At 46.3% G+C, this 18,336-nt stretch overlaps 1 protein-coding gene across 2 annotated transcripts in view; it reads left to right on the plus strand.

Moving 5' to 3' along the window:
* The window catches only part of afap1l1a (actin filament associated protein 1-like 1a), a 225,950-nt gene that overhangs the window by 174,782 nt on the left and 32,832 nt on the right, over positions 1 to 18,336 (plus strand). For both annotated transcript variants that reach the window (XM_078550584.1, XM_078550583.1), the window contains exon 11: positions 8,526 to 8,675. In XM_078550584.1, the coding sequence (XP_078406710.1) occupies positions 8,526 to 8,675 (150 nt within the window). The remainder of the gene's footprint in view (positions 1 to 8,525; positions 8,676 to 18,336) is intronic.

Raw genomic sequence — 18,336 nt, forward strand, 5'->3', positions numbered from 1 at the left:
GATTTGCTGATCCTCAGAATGTCGGACCGTGATGACTTTACTGAGCCGTCTTCTTCCTTCAGGCTGCTGATCACAGAGCGCTCTCTGTGTACCTTTTGGAAGAAGAAACGTGAGCACGTCTCATCCTGCTCCACGGAGCGGACTCTGGAACGGAAGATGATCTTGGAGGCCTCCGAGGCAAAGTGCGAGGCTTGCTGGCCCTTCACCTCTTGGAGCTCCTCCTTGACATCGACCCCCATCGACTGCAGCCGGAGCAGATTCTGCATCTTTTCCTGGAGTCGGGACATTTCCCTCTGTTCCTTTCTAGCTTTCTGGGTGCCTTTGCGGATGAAAAACCTCTTGATGCTTCCCTTGATCACTTCCCACCAGTGTGTCAGGGACTCAAAGAGGGGTTTCACGGTTCTCCAACCTTTGTAATCCCTCTTGAGCTCCTCAATGTTCTCTGGGGTCAGCAGTTGCACATTTAGCTTCCATGCCCCCCTGCCCACCCTCAGGTCTTCCTCCAAGTGGCAGTCCGCCAGTAGGAGGCAGTGGTCAGAGAAGAACACCGGCTTGACGTCGGTGGATCTGACTGTGAATGCACGGGACACAAACAGGAAGTCTATCCTGGAACGAATGGACCCGTCTGGCCGCGACCAGGTGTATCTACGCTGCGCTCCGTCTGCAGGGTTGCTGAAGACGTCGTGCAGCTTGGCATCCTTAACTGTTTCCATCAGGGATCTGGACGTAGCGTCCAATCTGCTTCCGGCCCTGCCGGTTCGTCCAGCCGCATCGATGATGCAGTTGAAGTCCCCGCCCAGAATGACCGGCCTGGAGGTCGCCAGCAGCAGTGGGAGCTGCTGAAAAACCTCCAGCCGCTCAGCCCCTTGTGCCGGGCCGTACACGTTAATTAACCGGAGTGGAGCGTTCTTGTACATTACGTCTGCTACGAGGAGTCGCCCGCCCACCACCTCCTTGACCTCGGAGACGGTGAAGTTGCCTCCCCGCAGCAGAATACCCAGGCCGGAGGAACGAGAGTCGTTTCCGCCCGACCAGATCGATGGCCCGTGGGACCACCATCGTGACCATTGCCTGTAGGAGCTGAGGTGCGGTATCGCACACTCCTGCAGAAACAACAGGTCAGCTTTGACCTTGGCTAGGTAGTCCAAGGTCGCAACACATCGCGTAGTAGATTTAATGCTACGCACATTTATGGATACAATCTTTAAACCCATTTTAAAGCATTTATTCTCCTACCAAACCCACTGTCTCTGAGAGTCCCAGACCTTTAGTCTGCTCCTTCATACCCGTAGTGAGCTCAAATTCCTTCACTTTGGATGGGCTGAGGTAGATCTCCTTGGCCGTGTTCTGCTCCAGTGGCATCTGGAGGTTCACGTAGAGAGCGGGTTTTGAGATGACCTTTGCTGGAGAAGCTTCTCCAAAACTCACCCCCTCTGGGGTGTTGCTGTTCCCGGCTTCCTGGAGCTGGGGTGCGATGATTGCCTCACTGCTCCCAGATTCCAGGGGCTGTGGTGCACTGGCCTCCTCAGGTTGCAGGCAAAGTTGGGGTGCGCTGGGCTCCTTGTTGTCTCCAATTTTCTGGAGCTCGGGTGTCTCGTCCTCCAACGCCCTGGAGCTTTGCCGCCTCTTCTGTCGGTGCCGCTCTGGCACTTCCTCATCCGAAGAGCTGCTGCCCTTGTCATCCGTGTCGGATGGGAGACGCCTCTTGCCGCTTCTCTGAGAAACGCCTTTGCTTCTTCTTCGCTCCCTCTTACTTTTCTTGTTCTTCACCGTCCGCCACTCCCCCTGCTGCTTTTCCACTGCTGCCTCCTCCTCCATTGATTCGCTGTCCTGAGGACTGGAAGGTTCAGGGGGTAGTGCTGTTGATTCGCTCTCTGTTGCCTCAATCTCTTTCTCCACCTTGTCTCTCTCTGTGTCCTCCTTTGTCCCGTTGAGCTCCCTGGGGGCCTTGGTGGTTGGAGTGACACGGAACCTTTCTTCTGCTTCCCCCTGGTCGGCTTTGGCTGCCTGTGCGTAAGTACGGCAGCGTTTGGGGCAGGTCCTGTAGAGGTGACTTGCCTCGCCACACAGGTTGCAGCACTTGGCCTGTTTGCAGTCTTTTGTCTGGTGCCCTTCCTGTTTGCAGATCTTGCAGAGGGAGGCGCTGCAGTTGGCCGCCACATGGCCAGCCTTGCCGCATGAGCGACAATGCTTGGGTTGCCCAGCGTAGACCAGGTAGCCACGGTTTCCCCCGATTGCGAAACTGGAAGGAGGGTGGAAAATGGCTCCCTTACCATCGGTCTTTAGCGTGACCTTAAACAGGCGTTTGCCTGTCCAGATCCCCAAGTCGTCTCGAATCTCGGTGCCGCTCCCCACCTTATCGAAGTACCTGGTGAGGAAGGTGACCACGTCGGCGACAGGGACGAAGGGGTTGTACACATGCACCATCACCTCACGTTCCCGTTGCAACGGCAGAGAAAAGTGCGGCTCCGCCGTCAGGATCTTCATCTCCGGCAGGTCTCTCTTCTCCTCGAACACCCTCAGGAGCCGGACGCAGTCTGCCACTCGCTTGAAAGTCACGTTGAAATAACCACCTTTGCGGGAGTCGTGCAGGGTGAAGATCTCCGTAGCTTGGAAGCCGCACGCCTTCAACAGGATCCTCCTGGTGACGAAGCCCCGATCCATAGGTGATCCTCCTTCGCTGTGGTTCACCGTGACTCGGACGGTGATAGGTAACCCACGGTATAGATTTGGATTGCGATTGGTTATCGCCCTTCCATCCCGACCTTGCCATGGCAGGACCATGGTGTTGCCCCTGCAACACTACACTTGATCTTAGCCAAAAGGCCGCTATCGTCAGGTCTTTCTGTTGCAGCCATAGAGTATCACTTCAATATTCAAATGTTACAATGGGCAAACATCAGTTGGGTTGATGTACTGACATTGAACATTTATTAGTACATGTACACACAAGAAAACCAATAATGTCATCACACTGGTAAGCTACTCTGAACAAATTATATCAACACAGAAAATTGGCTACGCTACATATTAGGATTTTGAAATGTAGCTCCGAGCTCAGTATGAACACAGCATTGAATTTGGTCCAATTGAATATCCTGCATCATCAGTAACAACAGCAAAAAAAAGCTTCTAACATTCTGTCAGCACACTAGAAATGATAGAATAAGAAGGGAACTTCTGATGAATAAAAAGGTCTTGATTCATATTGTGCCTTTCTCATGGTCTGGACATCTGAAGTGCAATCACTGTTGTGATCTAGGCAAGTGCAGCAGCAAGGACATACAAACAGCAATTAGATGAGTGGCCAGTTGACTTGCTTTGGTGGTGAGGGAAGCTCCCTGCTATGGGATTGTCTGCATTGACCTGAACAGGCAGACAGAACATGGAATCAATGTAATACCACACCAGAACAATAGGGCCCGGCAACTCTCAAGTGCATTAAAAAGTGTGGAAAAAAACTCAGAGAAACATGAAAGTTCAGCACAGTCATGCACAGACTTGAGTATATGTTTTAGCCTCTGTCTTTATATTATCAGCCTATTAAAAATATAGCAGGTTGCTGAAGGATTTACATCTTAGCTTTGTCATTAGAAAATGTTAATTGTAAATGCAAATATATGATGATGTGGAAAAAATTTCTAAATAACTACTATTTATGATTGCTAAGGCACCAGAATTAAATGGGCTGTGAAACATTTTCTGACAAACATAACCGTTTAATTTTCAGTCTTTTAAAATCAAAATTTTAATCAGGTGACTTTTGCAAATTCTACCTCAAACCTCTGGAAAGATCCTGATTGAATAACCATTGTTGGGGGCCTCCCTCTTGAATGGACTTACACAGACGAGCCCATCTGTGGAATTTACACCTGCTATTGTCAAAATAGGTGTGAATGGCCATCATCGATCTCCCATTGTGTAGCAATCACTTCAAACTTCAAAACCATTATGGGTGGACAAGAGCAATCGATCATGTGACCAATACTTGGGAGGTTTGGGGGTGGTGGAATGCCTCCTTTATAGGACCCCTATAGCCATGCCCTGTTCCCTTGTCCTATCTATCCTGGCCTCCCACCCACCTCATCCCTCCTCACTGGGGCCTGCCAGTCTGGCCTCAGTGATATTCCATTACCCCACCCCACACCACCCCTCACCACTGCCCTCGAACACTTACCTACAGGCAGGATTAAGTGCGATGGCAGGTGGGTAAAAGCGACGTTTTCGCACCCAATTGTCCAGTTCTCGCCTCATTAAATACGCATCAACAGGAAACACGTCGTATTGAAGGCAGGCTGCCTCTGGTTCACCTGTCCCGCTGTGATCTCAGTGGATCATCGCTCTGGGCACCATATTTAGATCACACCCACGCACAGCTTTCTCATGTGTGCAAACCAGGATTGCTGCAAGCAAGAGGTGCTTCCCAAACCAAAGAAGCCTGCAGCGCCCGAGCTTAGTGACGCCTCACCGGGTCACCTTCTAGACGACATCGAGGATTGCCGGGAGGTGCTCTACCCCTGTGATGGTAGAAGGAGGTCCACAAACCTCACAACTGTGGCTTGGGAGGAGGTTGGTGCTGCAGTGAGTGCCAACTCTGCACAGGGGAGGTCAGCCACCCAGCACAGGAAGAGATGAATGATCTCATCCATTCCACCAGGGTAAGGCAACCATCTCATCACTCTCAACTCACCCTCACAAACCCCTCACACGTTCGCAGGGTGACACTCCACAGGGATCTCACACGCTGCCAGCTGAAGGGACATCACTATCTCCCACACAATCTTCATGTCTCCATCTGGGCTCATATACTGTGTACCTCATGTCCTCATCCCATGCACAGCTGCACTCAGCACCATGCAAGGCAGGCATTCATACCATTAGCCTTGGCATGCATCCAGTTCACACTCTCTCCATCTTTATGTAGGACAAGGTCACCCACAATAAAAAGAAGAGGTCCCAGACCGGTGGGGAGATGCCTAAACGCAAGGTGGTAATTGGCTACGAGGAGTGTGCTGTTGAGCTGGCTGGACAGGACAGGATGGATACAGTGTCTGCAGCGACAGTGAGGTCAGCGGCGCAGACACAAGGAGAACCCTGCACCAGCTGATCCTTCCGACAATGATACCATGAGTGCATTGTCATGTTTTCAAGTCAGCTGCCATACACTAATTATCTCTACTCTCTTTCATAGGCACCTCCGCCAAGCATCCCAGGGACACCAGGAGCCACTCCTCCTCTCCAGCCCCCTCAACAACTAGGATAAGGATCCTGAGGAGACCACCATTGAAGACCTGTCACAACGCTCACCCATACCCTCCACCAGCACAGAGACACACACCACGATGGGATCTAGGTCTAGAGCAGGCTTGGTGTCACAATCTGGTGAGCACAGCACAGAATCTGTCCAGCTGATCCCAATCCCCTGTACCTGTGACTCCATCACCTCCAGCTCCACAGGCCGAGAAGGGTGCACCTGCCCCTCAACAGGAGACCCAAAGCAGGCCAGGGCTCTCCAAGTCTCGGCCCTCCAGTGGACGCCCACCAAAGTCATCACAGACAACAGGCATAGCAGTCAGCAGGCTGCCTCCACCTCCGCTGTGGATGTCGGGGATGCCCCAAGATGTCGTGGTAGAGTTAGGAAAATCAAGAAATACTAAAAGCACAATGGTGGCACAGGATTTCATCACATGTATATATTTTGCATCACTGTTATTAAACCTACATCCATTCCACACCTCCTCTTGAGGATGCCTTCTCTGTATGCTGATTTGTGTTGTGCTCGATCAGATGTCACACCATGTTCTCTCCCCCTACTTATTGCTGATTTTGCATCATGTCCCTCTGGTCGATGTTGTGTGCAGCCATCTCATCACAGTGTGTGTCCCTTCTCAGCCCATTACCAACATCAGTGATGCCTCGCCCTCAATGTCACAACTGCTTGTGCCAGGCATTTCGTCGACATGCATTGCAGGTTCCAGTGATGGTCATTGTTGGCTGTGTAAGATGGAGGTTCATGTAGTCCCCTGTCTCGTCTGCATTCTGGAAAGGTGAAGGTGTAACATAGAAGGAGAGATGTAGATGCATGTGGAGAAGGGTAATCTTTCCTTGAACTCCATGTACTCTCTGTCATCTGTGAGGGTTTACAATCTATAATCCCATACTCAGAGGCCGTGTGAGCTCCTGCCAGCCTTGCGCATTGTCGACTTCTGAGTGTACATCTGCTAAGCTGACCAATAAGGATGCGCACCTTCCCACCTCAGTGTGCCAGTGTTCTGTCCCTTGCAGGCACAATTTTGTCCTAATGCTCAAAGCTGCAGCTTTAACCGTTTTCCACCTTGGAATTGTCTGCATAGAGCCCAAGAGGCAGTCATCAAAAAGAAGGGATACAGCACTGGCCCATTCATTCTGCTTAGCAGCATCCCCCCACCCCACCCACTGTAAACATTTGCCAAGCTCAGCGATGCTGCATCCATGTGGAGATGTGTTGTGGTCGGTAGAACTGATCAGCATGGTCTCAATGCTCATATGTTAGCTTGATGGGAAAGCAATGCTCAGTGCAGAAATGGGTTAAGAGCTAGGATGTAATGCAGTTGATGTGTGCTCTTTATTATCAACGAAACAGAACCTTGATGGTTCCAAGGCGTGTCTGGATTTTTGGGGTCGCAAGGGCCAGGGTTGACCATTATGGGAAATTGATGGTGTGGAAAAGGAGGCTTCTTCATGTCTGTCAGGCAAATGTGTGAGGATGGTCACCGTGAGGTGATCTATGTCCATTGAAAGGTCAGGCTAACTGGAGCCCCGCATCCCTAACTAAGAGTGGAGGGTCTCAATGTAATGGGGATTAAGGTAATGCTGAGGACTGAGTGCTATGAACATGTGTTGAACCTCCTCACCTGCCTTGGTCCAAGTCTCGTGTGGCAATGTCACCATCGAGATTACACATACGGCATTTTTCCATTGCTGGAGATGGATCTCCTTGAGGCACTTTGTCAGATTGAAGGTACACTGCCACGAGTCTCTGGAGGACTGCAGAGCAACTCCTGCCTCTTGTAGGCTGCCTTGACGACTGAGGTGCTCTGCAGGAACATTGAAAGAAAGACATGAGTGAGCACCAGCCTCCAAAGGTTCTCTTTCTGTTGCTGATTCATGAGTGACGGCAAGTTTAAGAGCTTGGTTACAATCTAGGCACGTATTAGCCAATACAATTCTGGCCATCACAATCACCACTCTGTGTCACAACACACTTCTGCTGCCCCGCCCTGAACCCCACCCAGTTGTGTTCAAGTGCAACCTTCCCCAGTCTCCCCACCAACTCCCCACCAGCCATGTGTCTGAGTGTAACCATCCTCAGTCTTCCCCCTCCCTCTGATTAAGCCTTTGCCCTCTATGCCCCTTCCCTTGCCTCTGTCTTGCCTCACCCCCCCACCAAGTCAAGCCCTTGCCCTGCAACACATTACAACCTACCCTCGCATTATCGCTGGAGGGGTTACAGAGATTCTGTAACCCCTCCCCTTGACAGCGGTGTGTTGCTACCTGTGAAGCTGGTGTGGAGTCCAAGGTTCTGTGAGTGCTGCGCAATGCAAGATGGGCAAACGAACCTCGAAGTCACGAGTGAAGTACTGGTGGCCAGCTGCTCGTTGCTTATATGCAATTGTGAATCGTGCCGGTCTAATTAGATGCTGGTGTGGCCTTTTGATCCAGCGTGGAGGCGTGATAATGAGCATTCATGATATTCCAATGTATTCAAATGGCATTCCCAACATGGCATGGCGGGAAAAGTGCTCCGCCTATGACAGTGGGGGTACAAGATCACAACCTGATCACACCAACGAGAAGCTGGCCATCATTATGCCACCGCAGGACCAGAAAATCCTGCCCTTCACATCTGACTCCATCAACGATCGTCGTTGGGGACTGTATGCAATCCCAGCTGCGGCCACCGCTCCCGGTGGTGCTACTGAGACAGGGGAGCAGCCGGCCCCAGACAGGCAAAGTCTGACCCTGAGCCGCCCACAGGCCTTCCCACCATGACCTAATCGGGGCAGTGGTGGAAAAGCAGAGGAAGCATCAGATTCTGCCCCATGTTTCTGTTAGGAATGATGAAAACCGTCTGTCCTCTCAACCATTTTAAATCAGACACCACAAGACTCTATTAATCTCCTTTAACACATTGTCCCCTCCATACTGTATGCCTGATGTATTTTAAATACCATATTGAACATTTCAATCTGTTCATTCTTTACATTAACTAGATAAAATACACAGATTACTATTTCTCTTTGAAAGGAATAACGTTTGTTTGACACAATCCAGACTTTTCTATAGATTTAAAAGGTGCCTGCGTGTTGTTTTTTAAATTTATGTCATCGTCTGAAGGATGAGATGGGAATGAATTATTGAATAATTATTCTCCATCTTGTAAATAATCCTCTTTAGCATTCCACATGCAAGAGTGCAACATTCTTTTAATGCAAGGCATATACATCAGTGTGACTTAATCACTTGTATTGTTTATGATTAAACAGTCAAAGGGAAGAGGAGTGGTTTGGCTGAACTGAAAGGCACCGTTAGCAAGGCTGCAGGGAGGAAGATTACACGCATCATGAGTTTGGCAAAAAAGAAGCAAGCTACCGAAGAACAGACTTCTTCAACAGAAGAGGACATTCCATGCTGTGGTAAGTACTGATCCTACCTTCTGTTATTTGGCTTGATAAATATTTCCAGCACATTCACTATTTGTAACTGTCATAATACGACTAAAATCACCAGTCCTTATTGCACACTGTTGCCATAACTCCCACCCGACATTGCTTTCCAGTTTTCAGATGAGCAAGTGAGCATAGAGTGAGTATCTGTGCATCTCAAACAAGGCCATTGTTACAAGGAGGAAGAACTTGCTACATTAAGAGTTCCCATGACCCCAGCCTCAAACAGATCCACCCATCCTTCATACAGCTGGTGAAAACAGAGAGCAGCTGCCCCCATGACAGAAGTAGGGCTCACCTGAGGATTTGCCAGCTAGAAACCAAGAAGTTAAAATGAATCTATATGTTTTTCTATATAATTGTCAATCCCCTTACAAAGCAGCCTGAAAGGGCCAGACATCTGCCTCTCCAAGAGGTAAGGAACCTCTCCCCTCCCCTCCATACCTAAACCTGGTTGTTTCATCCGCAATATTTGGCTTGTTTAGAAAGTGGACATCCGCCCTTGGAAACCTCTTCCTGATCCTAAAATATCCACCGGGGTAAACAGCGGAAATTCCCATGGGCACTCCCTGAACTTACACCTGGATACAGCCTCTGGAGATTTTCTGGAACACTTCCAGAATTTTACGTTTTTCGGCAGGGTGAGGGAGGCGGAACAGGAAGTGAGTGGTTCGCTCGCTCCCGCCCCAAAGTCTCAGCTTGTCGCGTCAAGGACAGATGACCAATTAGCGGTCGTCCAGTGGGAAGGCAGCCAATTGGCAGTACGAAGGGGGGCTCTGCATCCAATCAGGACTCTAGGCTGGGGTGCCATCCAGCAGAGGGGTTATGCTCTTAACAGGAAGTCAGTCACACTACAAATTTAAGGGCACCCTTCTCCCTCAATCTTTCTTTGTTTTTTATGGCAGACTCCCAAAAAGTTTGAAAAAAAGAGTTCAAGACACATCCAAACACTGCCACCTCCACCAGCACAATCTGCCGCTACATTCAGCCATGGTCCTGGTGGCAGGCCTTTTCTTCCACCCTTGTGCTCCCGTAAGACACTCCCATGCTTTTTCACATCTGAGGCCCGAAAAATGCAGTGGCAATGAAAAATTGTAGATGATTGGATTGTTAACAAGCTTAATAGCTTGTTAATTAGTCATTTCAAAATTCTGGGTGGGCTTTTGATTTCCGCACCCACTGGACTTCCATAATTTTTGAGATTAGTATGATGATGTTGTATTGCCGATCCAATATCGTCATATTCTATCTTACATTAGTGTGGCAGGAGTGGGTGGGGCAGGGGGGAGGATTGGCCATCTGGATTTGTGGTCATAAAATCCAGCCCTTTGTCTTCCTCCGCATCACCTTTAAAAATATTGGCAACTTGCGAATTTGCTGAAGTTGTAACTTAGTAATATTTCAGGCAAGAGTATTGATCATTCTAGTCCACTCTTCCAATGCTCCTATCAATTTTCTTACCATGAGTCTGGAACCAATTACCCTGTATCACCTTTCTTAACAGAAGTTTAGCTAAAAGCAAATACTGGAAATTTAATATAAAAAAACAGAAAATCCTAGAGATATTCACCATGTCAGGCAGCATCTGTGGAAAGAGACAAATTTTCAGGTTGATGCGCTTTCAGTAGAATTGGAAGAAGTTAGAGATGTATCAGGTTTTAAGCAAATTCAGAGGCAAGGAAAGGGGGAAGGGGAAAGAACAAAGGGAAGGTCTGTGATCTGCTGGAAGACAGAAGGGATTAAATAACAAAAGAAGTGATGGTGCAAGGTGAAAGGGGATGGTAATGGAACAAGAAAACAAACAAAAGATGGGCCTAGAGGAGGTGTAAATGGCAATAGCAGAATGATTACCAATAGCTGCTGTGTAAAAGGAAACAGCACTGTTTATGATCTGAAATTGTTAAATGCAACATTGAGTCCGGAAGGCTATAAGGTGCCTTGTTGAAAGATGAGTTTCATTAGGAGGTTGGGGACAGAGAGGTCAGTGTGGAAGCGGTGCAGAGAATTAAAGTAGCAGGCGACCAGTAACTCAGGTTATGCTTGCTGACTAAATGGAGGTGTTCCGCAAAGTGATCAATCAATCTACATTTGGTTCCCCCTTAGTTAAGGAGATCACATCATGAGCAGTGAATAGTGCAGTATGCAAATTGAAAGAAGTACATGTAGATCACTGTTTCACCTGGAAGAAGTGTTTGGGCCCTGGATGGTGGGAAGGGAGGAGGTAAAAGGGTAGGTATTGCACTCCATGTGCTTGCTCAGGCGGTACCAAAATGTGCTTCTCAGAAGGAGGGAAAGGATTGAGAGAAGAATCGTGAGAAAAGGGACAGACATCAACCACAGTGGAGGGGAGCCTTCACTTGAGGGAAAAGGCAGAAAAGTTGGAAGCACAAGTATGGTAGATGTTGGCATATAAGTCAACCTTGGAAGCCTCAAATTCCCTCCAAAATGGAGTTGACTTATATGCCAAGTATAAAAGTGAACCACCAGTGTGGGTGGTCACCATCTTTATTGTTCGCCACATGGAGTCTGCTCTATGTGGGAATGTCTTAAACTCGTGCATCTTTGCAACACAGCCCTTATTGCCAGCTTAATCCCTTACACTCTATTATAAGGTACTGACCGGTAGATAAAACATCCATTTGTGGGGTGAAAAATTGAGGCTGACTACTAATGTGACTATTAATGCGGAAAAGTGTGAGGTGTTACATTTTGGAAGGTCAAACCAAGGTAGGACATACACAGTAAATGGTAGGGCACTGAGGAGTGCGGAGGAACAAAGGGATCTGGGAGTTCAAATACATAATTCCCTGAAAGTGGCGTCACAGGTAGACAAGATTGTAAAGAAAGCTTTTGGCATACTGGCCTTCATAAATCAAAGTATTGAGTATAAGAGTTGGGATGTTATGATGAGGTGCAGTTCTGGTCGCCTAACTACAGGAAGGACATCAGTGAGATTGAGAGAGTGCAGAGAAGATTTACTAGAATGTTGCCGGGACTTAAGGAGTTGAGTTACAGGGAAAGATTAAACAGGTTAGGACTTTATTCCTTGGAGCGTAGAAGAATGAGGGGAGATTTGATAGAAGTTTACAAAATTGTGAGGGGTATAGACAGAGTAGATGCGAGTAGGCTCTTTCCACTTAGATTAGGAGAAATAAACACGAGAGGACACGGCTTTAGGGTGAAAGGGGAAAGGTTTAGGGGGAACATTAGGGGGAACTTCTTCACTCAGAGAGTGGTGAGAGTGTGGAACGAACTACCATCTGACGTGGTAAATGCGGGCTCACTCTTAAGTTTTAAGAATAAATTAGATAGATACATGGATGGGAGAGGTCTGGAGGGTTATGGACTAGGTGCAGGTCAATGGGACTAGCAGAATAATATTTCGGCACAGACTAGAAGGGCCGAATAGCCTGTTTTCTGTGCTGTAGTGTTCTATGGTTCTAAGACAGGAGTGTAATGGAATACTCTCCACTTGCCTGAATGAGAACAGTTCCAATAATTCAAGAAACTAGACACCATTCAGGCCAAAGCTGCCCACTTGATTGGTACCCTATCCACCATCTAATGCAAGTGTAACATGTTGTGGCTGTAAAGGAGAGGTTAAACTACATACCAAGTATATGCAAAATCATGATTTTTGGGGCTGAAAAGAGATATGATCTATAGTATGGAAGGTGGCATCGTCAGAACAGATGTGGCGGAGACAGAGAAACTGGGAGAATAGAATAGAAGCCTGAAAGGAAGCAGGGTGTGAGGAAGTGTAGTCAAGGTAGCTGTGGGAGTCCAAATTTATCCAGTCCTTTTTAAAAACGATCATAGTTTTTCAGTAATTTGTTCTACAATGCTACCACCTTCTCAGAGATATTGCCAAAGTTTTCTATATTTTCAACACCTTTAACTTTAAATGGTGGCCCCTAGTCTCAAATCCTGAGCTTGGCAGCAGAAATTACCTGATAAAGTCCCCGTACCATTCGAGTGAAATCCCAGACTCAACAATATTAACATAGCTCAGAGCTCTCAGTTTAGGAATCTGTTGCTTAGCCCTCCTCTGGACTTCCTCCAATAATTCTACATCATTCCTGTTATATGGTGACCAAAATTGAAAACAGTACTCTGGATGTGGCCTCGCAAATACAACATCAAAATCACTTCCTTAGACATAAGTTACATCCTTATTTTAGATCTCAACATTACCTATGAACACTGAGCCAAAACATTTAACAATGTTTAACAATTTAACACCACCCCCCATTATCTTATTTCTGTCAATGGCCATAGTGTCTTATGTTCAAAAGTGTACTTATACTGGCAGATATCTAATTATACATTTAACCTGGGGAGCAGGTTCAGTCGCATGCACCTCCAATCTTTCAGCGGGTGGATGGGAAAACATTTTAGTGAGACAAGACTGGTTACGAATCATTAGCTGCTTTATTTTAGACACCAAATGAACATGCAGATGAATAGTTATAAATAAACTGCACTCTATTTTCATTTCTCACCTTGAAAAATTAGAATAGTAAACTATACACCGTCTGCTTTTTATTGCTGATTTATGAGCTCGTGAAAATGAGGAGTAGGAAAAGATCAACTCATGAGGGACAACATGACTTGATTCTTCCTTGCCCCACCCCTGCAGTCATGCAATCTCCTGTGAGAGAAAAGAAATCAGAAAAAAACACCACCAGTAAGGACAAAAGAAAAATCCGGAAGATTCTTCTCCGGTTCCTTGAGGCAAGAAAAACAAATAATTTGTTATGGTGTTATCTTTCTTTCCGGGGGACTTCTAACTGCAAAACTGACTTCCTGTCTCTCGACATCCGACTCCAGGCCCAAGTCTTTATCTTGTATTTTTCTGTTTAAAACCTGATTGACTGCAAACGTCCTTTCTCTTAGCCTCTCTCTATTCCTAGCAAATGATTCAACAGTAGGTAAACAATCATTAAACTTGGGTAACTCTCTTCCCTTAAGAGTGTGGGTGCCGAGAAACCATCTCGTACTGTTCTTCCCATAATGAATATGAACCGCCATGACTTAATGAGTCTGAGTTAAGTCACTTGCTTCTCATTGTCTTTTGAATGACGAGCCACCAAATTCCACAAACTGGCTGTTGTGAATTGATTACACATTTTCAATACCTGGTATAAACCCTTTTCTTCCTTATAAACAGCTTATGTTTTTTTAAAACCTGTGCATGTTCATTTTGTTAAAACACAATACTCAAAGATAACTCATTCCTAAATCCTTTGTGGCAAGAAAAAAATATCAAAAATACAATGTGTGACAGTATCATTGACCACTGCATCTAGTTTGGTGTTAGTCGGAAACTTGGCTAGAATTCTATCCTCAAAGTCATTATTTATAAAATGATAAACAGTGGGAAAAGTTCCTATTTATTATGGATAGCTTGTCATATGTAAGAGCAACAACTTCAGTCTTGCAATACAAACCAGTGAATAAAGGGTGGTGAAATGAACAGCATAATCCTATAAACACCAGAAGGTAATGCTGACCCCCAAAAGTATGAGAGTTTGGTTCAGGTGTATGGTTAAAAAGGTAAAATGGGAACACAGTCCACCTCAAAGTTGGCCACTTCTGTTTTTAATGGAGGTGAGATGCAGGCCGGGCAACCACTCTACTCTTAGAAACCAGGTTGATCATTTAAAAATATTAATGAGGCTGCATGCCTTAAATTTAAAAGTGTTTCTATTTTTAACCATGGTTGGCTGGGTTTCCCTGGTCTAGGGAATTCCTACAGGTAAAAGCAGATGAGAAAGGCTGAAGCCATGAAATATGTGCCTTTTTAGCATGGCATGTGGGTCAGGAGGAGCAGAAGTGTTTCCTCCAGGCCCAACAAGCTTATCGGTAAACTGCATTCCCCAAAAGATCTGTCTGCTGCTCCCCCCGCGATCAGATGTCTCTCCATGATCAGATCCCCTGACCACCATCTGTTTTTTCCTCCCTCACAATTGGAACCTCCCCCACCCCTCAACTCGTTGATTCCCATCTACACACTCCTGCCCCCACAATACGACATCCCCCCCAACCATTCGCACCCCATCACCTCTCCCACCACACCCCTAGACCCACCTGGCCTTATCTTGGCTACAGCCTTCTGATGCGGGTTCTCTTACATAACAGACAGTCACCTTCCCAATCAGGCTGCCCATGGAAAGGAACCCTCTGGAAAAGAATTAAAATACACCAGTTGGATAATGTATTTGCCCATCTTAATTCTTCCCCATCCTTGCATGGAGTGTGCCTCGGAGGCAAGGTGAGACCATGAGCCTAAATCCAGTTCTCATCATGCAAATTAACAGCACAAGCTCTCCATAATTCAGCACCAATTGTCACTGAATTTGAAATCTTGCTCTACAGGGCTCCGATGATGGTTGGGGTGGCAAGTGGAGCTGTCACATTTGTACAGTTTTGAGGAAGAGTGTATGTGCTCTTAGAAGTTAGGGTTAAGGTACATTGTTGTAGCAAAGTAAAATAATATTTATTTTATTCTGACCCATACTTTAAAAAAAAACCTGGGAGTGTATTCCAGTTTGCTGGTCCAATATTCCTAGTCTTGATAATCATAAAAGTAGATCATAAATATAATTGGAAAATATAATTAAGCCCCAAAATTTCTTTGTCTGTTCCTCTAAAGGCACTGATTCATGCTAACATAGGGTGCCACAAGTGCCAGCAGAATCCCCCCCAGGTGTCCATTGTTATATGTGAGCATTTTGCATGGGAAACATCATTACTCAGTCTGATTCTGCCTCACCAGAGATCCACAACTGAGCAGCAAACAAGTTTGGGGATCCCCTCTGTGGCCTGGGGTGTTATGGCCCATTGTAATGCCCTTACTGTTCTACTGGCTGGGATCAGCTGAGCACATAACCTGGCTAGTTTCTAGTCCATGTAACTCAATGCCAACCAGTCAATGAATTTACTGGCTAAACCATCAAGGGGATTGCCAACAAATACAACATTCTATGTGGTCACTAAGGCATACCACATATTGCTTTTAGTATTCACCCAGCAACTAGCAAAGAAAATAGATAGCGTCTGTAAATTCGGCTGAATAGATGCCAATAAGAACTTGCCATGTTAGGAGTACTTCACAATCAATGGTCCCGCTCAGCTGCAAGGGTGTGCAGCAGCCTGAAGGCCACCATGCAGGCCTTGCTCTATGATAAATAACGCATGTGCCCGGCCATGCAAAACAATTTAAAGAGACCAGATACTGAGAATAATGGGCCCCGCACATCAACAAAATTGTAAAGGGAATATTGTTCACAATTTGGTGAGGTGAATACCAAAGAATAGAAGGGAGAAACATTTTGGAGTGAAGGGCAAGAAAACAGAAAGCACAGTCTTTAGATAATATAGAGAAACAATTCCAGAAACAAAGAGATAATGACAAAGATCAGGCTCCCATTAAGGAATGGAGGGGGCAATGATTGTGCGGAAATCTGGAAGCATTAACAGATTCTCATTATTTTCTACAAACTCTAAGAGAAGCATTTGACTTTCTGGCAATGATGACAATTTCACTGATACAATTGCTGCTAAATCCATTACCACCCATCCAGGGAAAATCATTCTCAAATCAACAAACACTCAATCATAGTGCAGTATAGTTCCAGTTTGGGTTCCAGCAAAGGTCAGAATTTCAGTCTGCTGGGCATATGTCTGGTGAGTTTCAGGAATTCCCACCACCCAGACACTTATAAGGGACACCTGCACCATATGTTAGCTTGTATGTTTCCCTTTTGCTTTTTCAATCTCAATAAAAGTTACATGGATGCTGGGAATAATTAAGGCAGCTAATGTTTACAAGGTGTCAGGATAGATTTGACATGTAAGTAGGCATGGTAAATATAACTGGACTTTGGGGATTAGTGCTTCATGAGTAAAGCTTGCGGCATTACAATATAATTGTGTGCACAAAACCCATTAACAAGTGACCCTTTTTAAACTTTACCTACACGTAGGTTGTCTTTTCAACAGAACAATAGGGGCTGGTTGACTGTGGAGTAGTAGAAATAATCATAGTCAGATGTTATAGCACCTCAGACAATTCCAAAATAATCATTAGTGTAGATTTTCTCAAAAACAATTAAACTATTTTTGATTATTTTCTCTCCACCACTTTATCCTGCCCCTCCCCTACCCCACCCCCAACTCCTCCAACAATTTTGCTCCCTGACTTATATGCAATAAGTGCCATGGTTACTGCCCTCTCACCAGTACCTCCTTTGAGTGGTCATAAGCCTTCACAATAATTGTATGCAACCCTTTGTATCTTGTTTGTGTTCTTCCCTATTTCACTTAATAGATCCTCATTCATACTTTGTTCCTTTCTTTGAACTCGTTGCCTCTAGCTGAAGCTTGAGCAACAGTTTCTAGTTGGGATGGTAGTAAAGCTGTCTTAACTGGCCCCTGTATTCTTGGGCTACGGAAGAAAAGAGCCATGTGGCTGCTTCTGATCTATTCATTGGTCTGTGCTAGAAATTAGGCATATATGGATAACGAATGAGGATGGGATTAAGGTCAGTTTATGAGTCCTCCTGCTGTCATTTATGTTAAGTGAAATAGTGGAGAACAAGATGCAGAGGATCAGATGCTGCAGAAAGAAGTGAACAACATACTGAAGATGAAGGGACAGACAGAGTTCATGGGCTGGATTTTAATATTTCTAGGGTGGCAGGCTGGGAGGCGGAGTGGGCGCCAGGGGAAAGCTGTGTCAGGACAGCACCTTGATACAGTCCCGTTGCTAGGGAAGTCTCCCAGCGGCAAGACCGGATACAGATCAGCTGTCTGCGGAGGTAAGCAGCCAATTTAAATAACCAAAGTCTCCCTTAAGAATGATTTTCCAGCCCCAATAACATTTTTGTGGTGGAGGCCCAGCAACCCCCTCCCCCACCCCCAAAGGCAGCAACCCCACCTCCAGGCAGCATCTCTGCAGCTGTCCTGGAGGACAATGGGAGCTGAAGGCTCCATGGCCCAAAGAGATGACCGCGGGCAGGGAAGGCCATGCCCACAGCCCTAGTGGGCCCTCCGGAGGAGCTTGCCTGCTTGGACCTTCTGATTTTAAATTTTTTACTTCCCTCTCTGAGCATGCCGCTATGTTGGTGTGGCCTCTCAATCCCCAACTTGCCTCAGCAGCACCCACCTCTCCCAGTGGGGCAGCCAAGGTTTCAGTGCTGCCGTCCTTCTGTCTAATTAAGAACGGTGGGCAGAATGTAGATGCTATTGGCCCAGTCAGTGAGTCCCAAGGTGGCCAATTAACAAGTGTAGGCTTGGGGACCCCCATCTGATCTTAGTCTGGGTCTTAAAGCCTGCAGTAAAATTGAACCCAATGTTTCCTACAATTTGATGAGTCTCTTTTCGGTTGTATTAAATTAGTGAATAATTCCCCAGTTTTACATGTAAATTGATGTGTAAATCTTGCAGCAGGATAGTTACTGTGTCTAACTGTATAACTGAAAACAATCCTAAAGTTGTGAGGTAGCAATCTTAAGAGAAAAGAAAATACTAATTCCCATTGCCTGGATTGTGCTTTGCGAGCTCATCAAAATAGATCAGATTTATTTAGTAGCTCTTTGTGATCTTCCTTCGCTGGCTTTTCTTTTCC

The sequence above is a fragment of the Cetorhinus maximus genome, chromosome 10 (assembly GCF_964194155.1).
Source record: "Cetorhinus maximus chromosome 10, sCetMax3.hap1.1, whole genome shotgun sequence".
In the NCBI taxonomy this organism is placed as follows: Eukaryota; Metazoa; Chordata; class Chondrichthyes; order Lamniformes; family Cetorhinidae; genus Cetorhinus; species Cetorhinus maximus.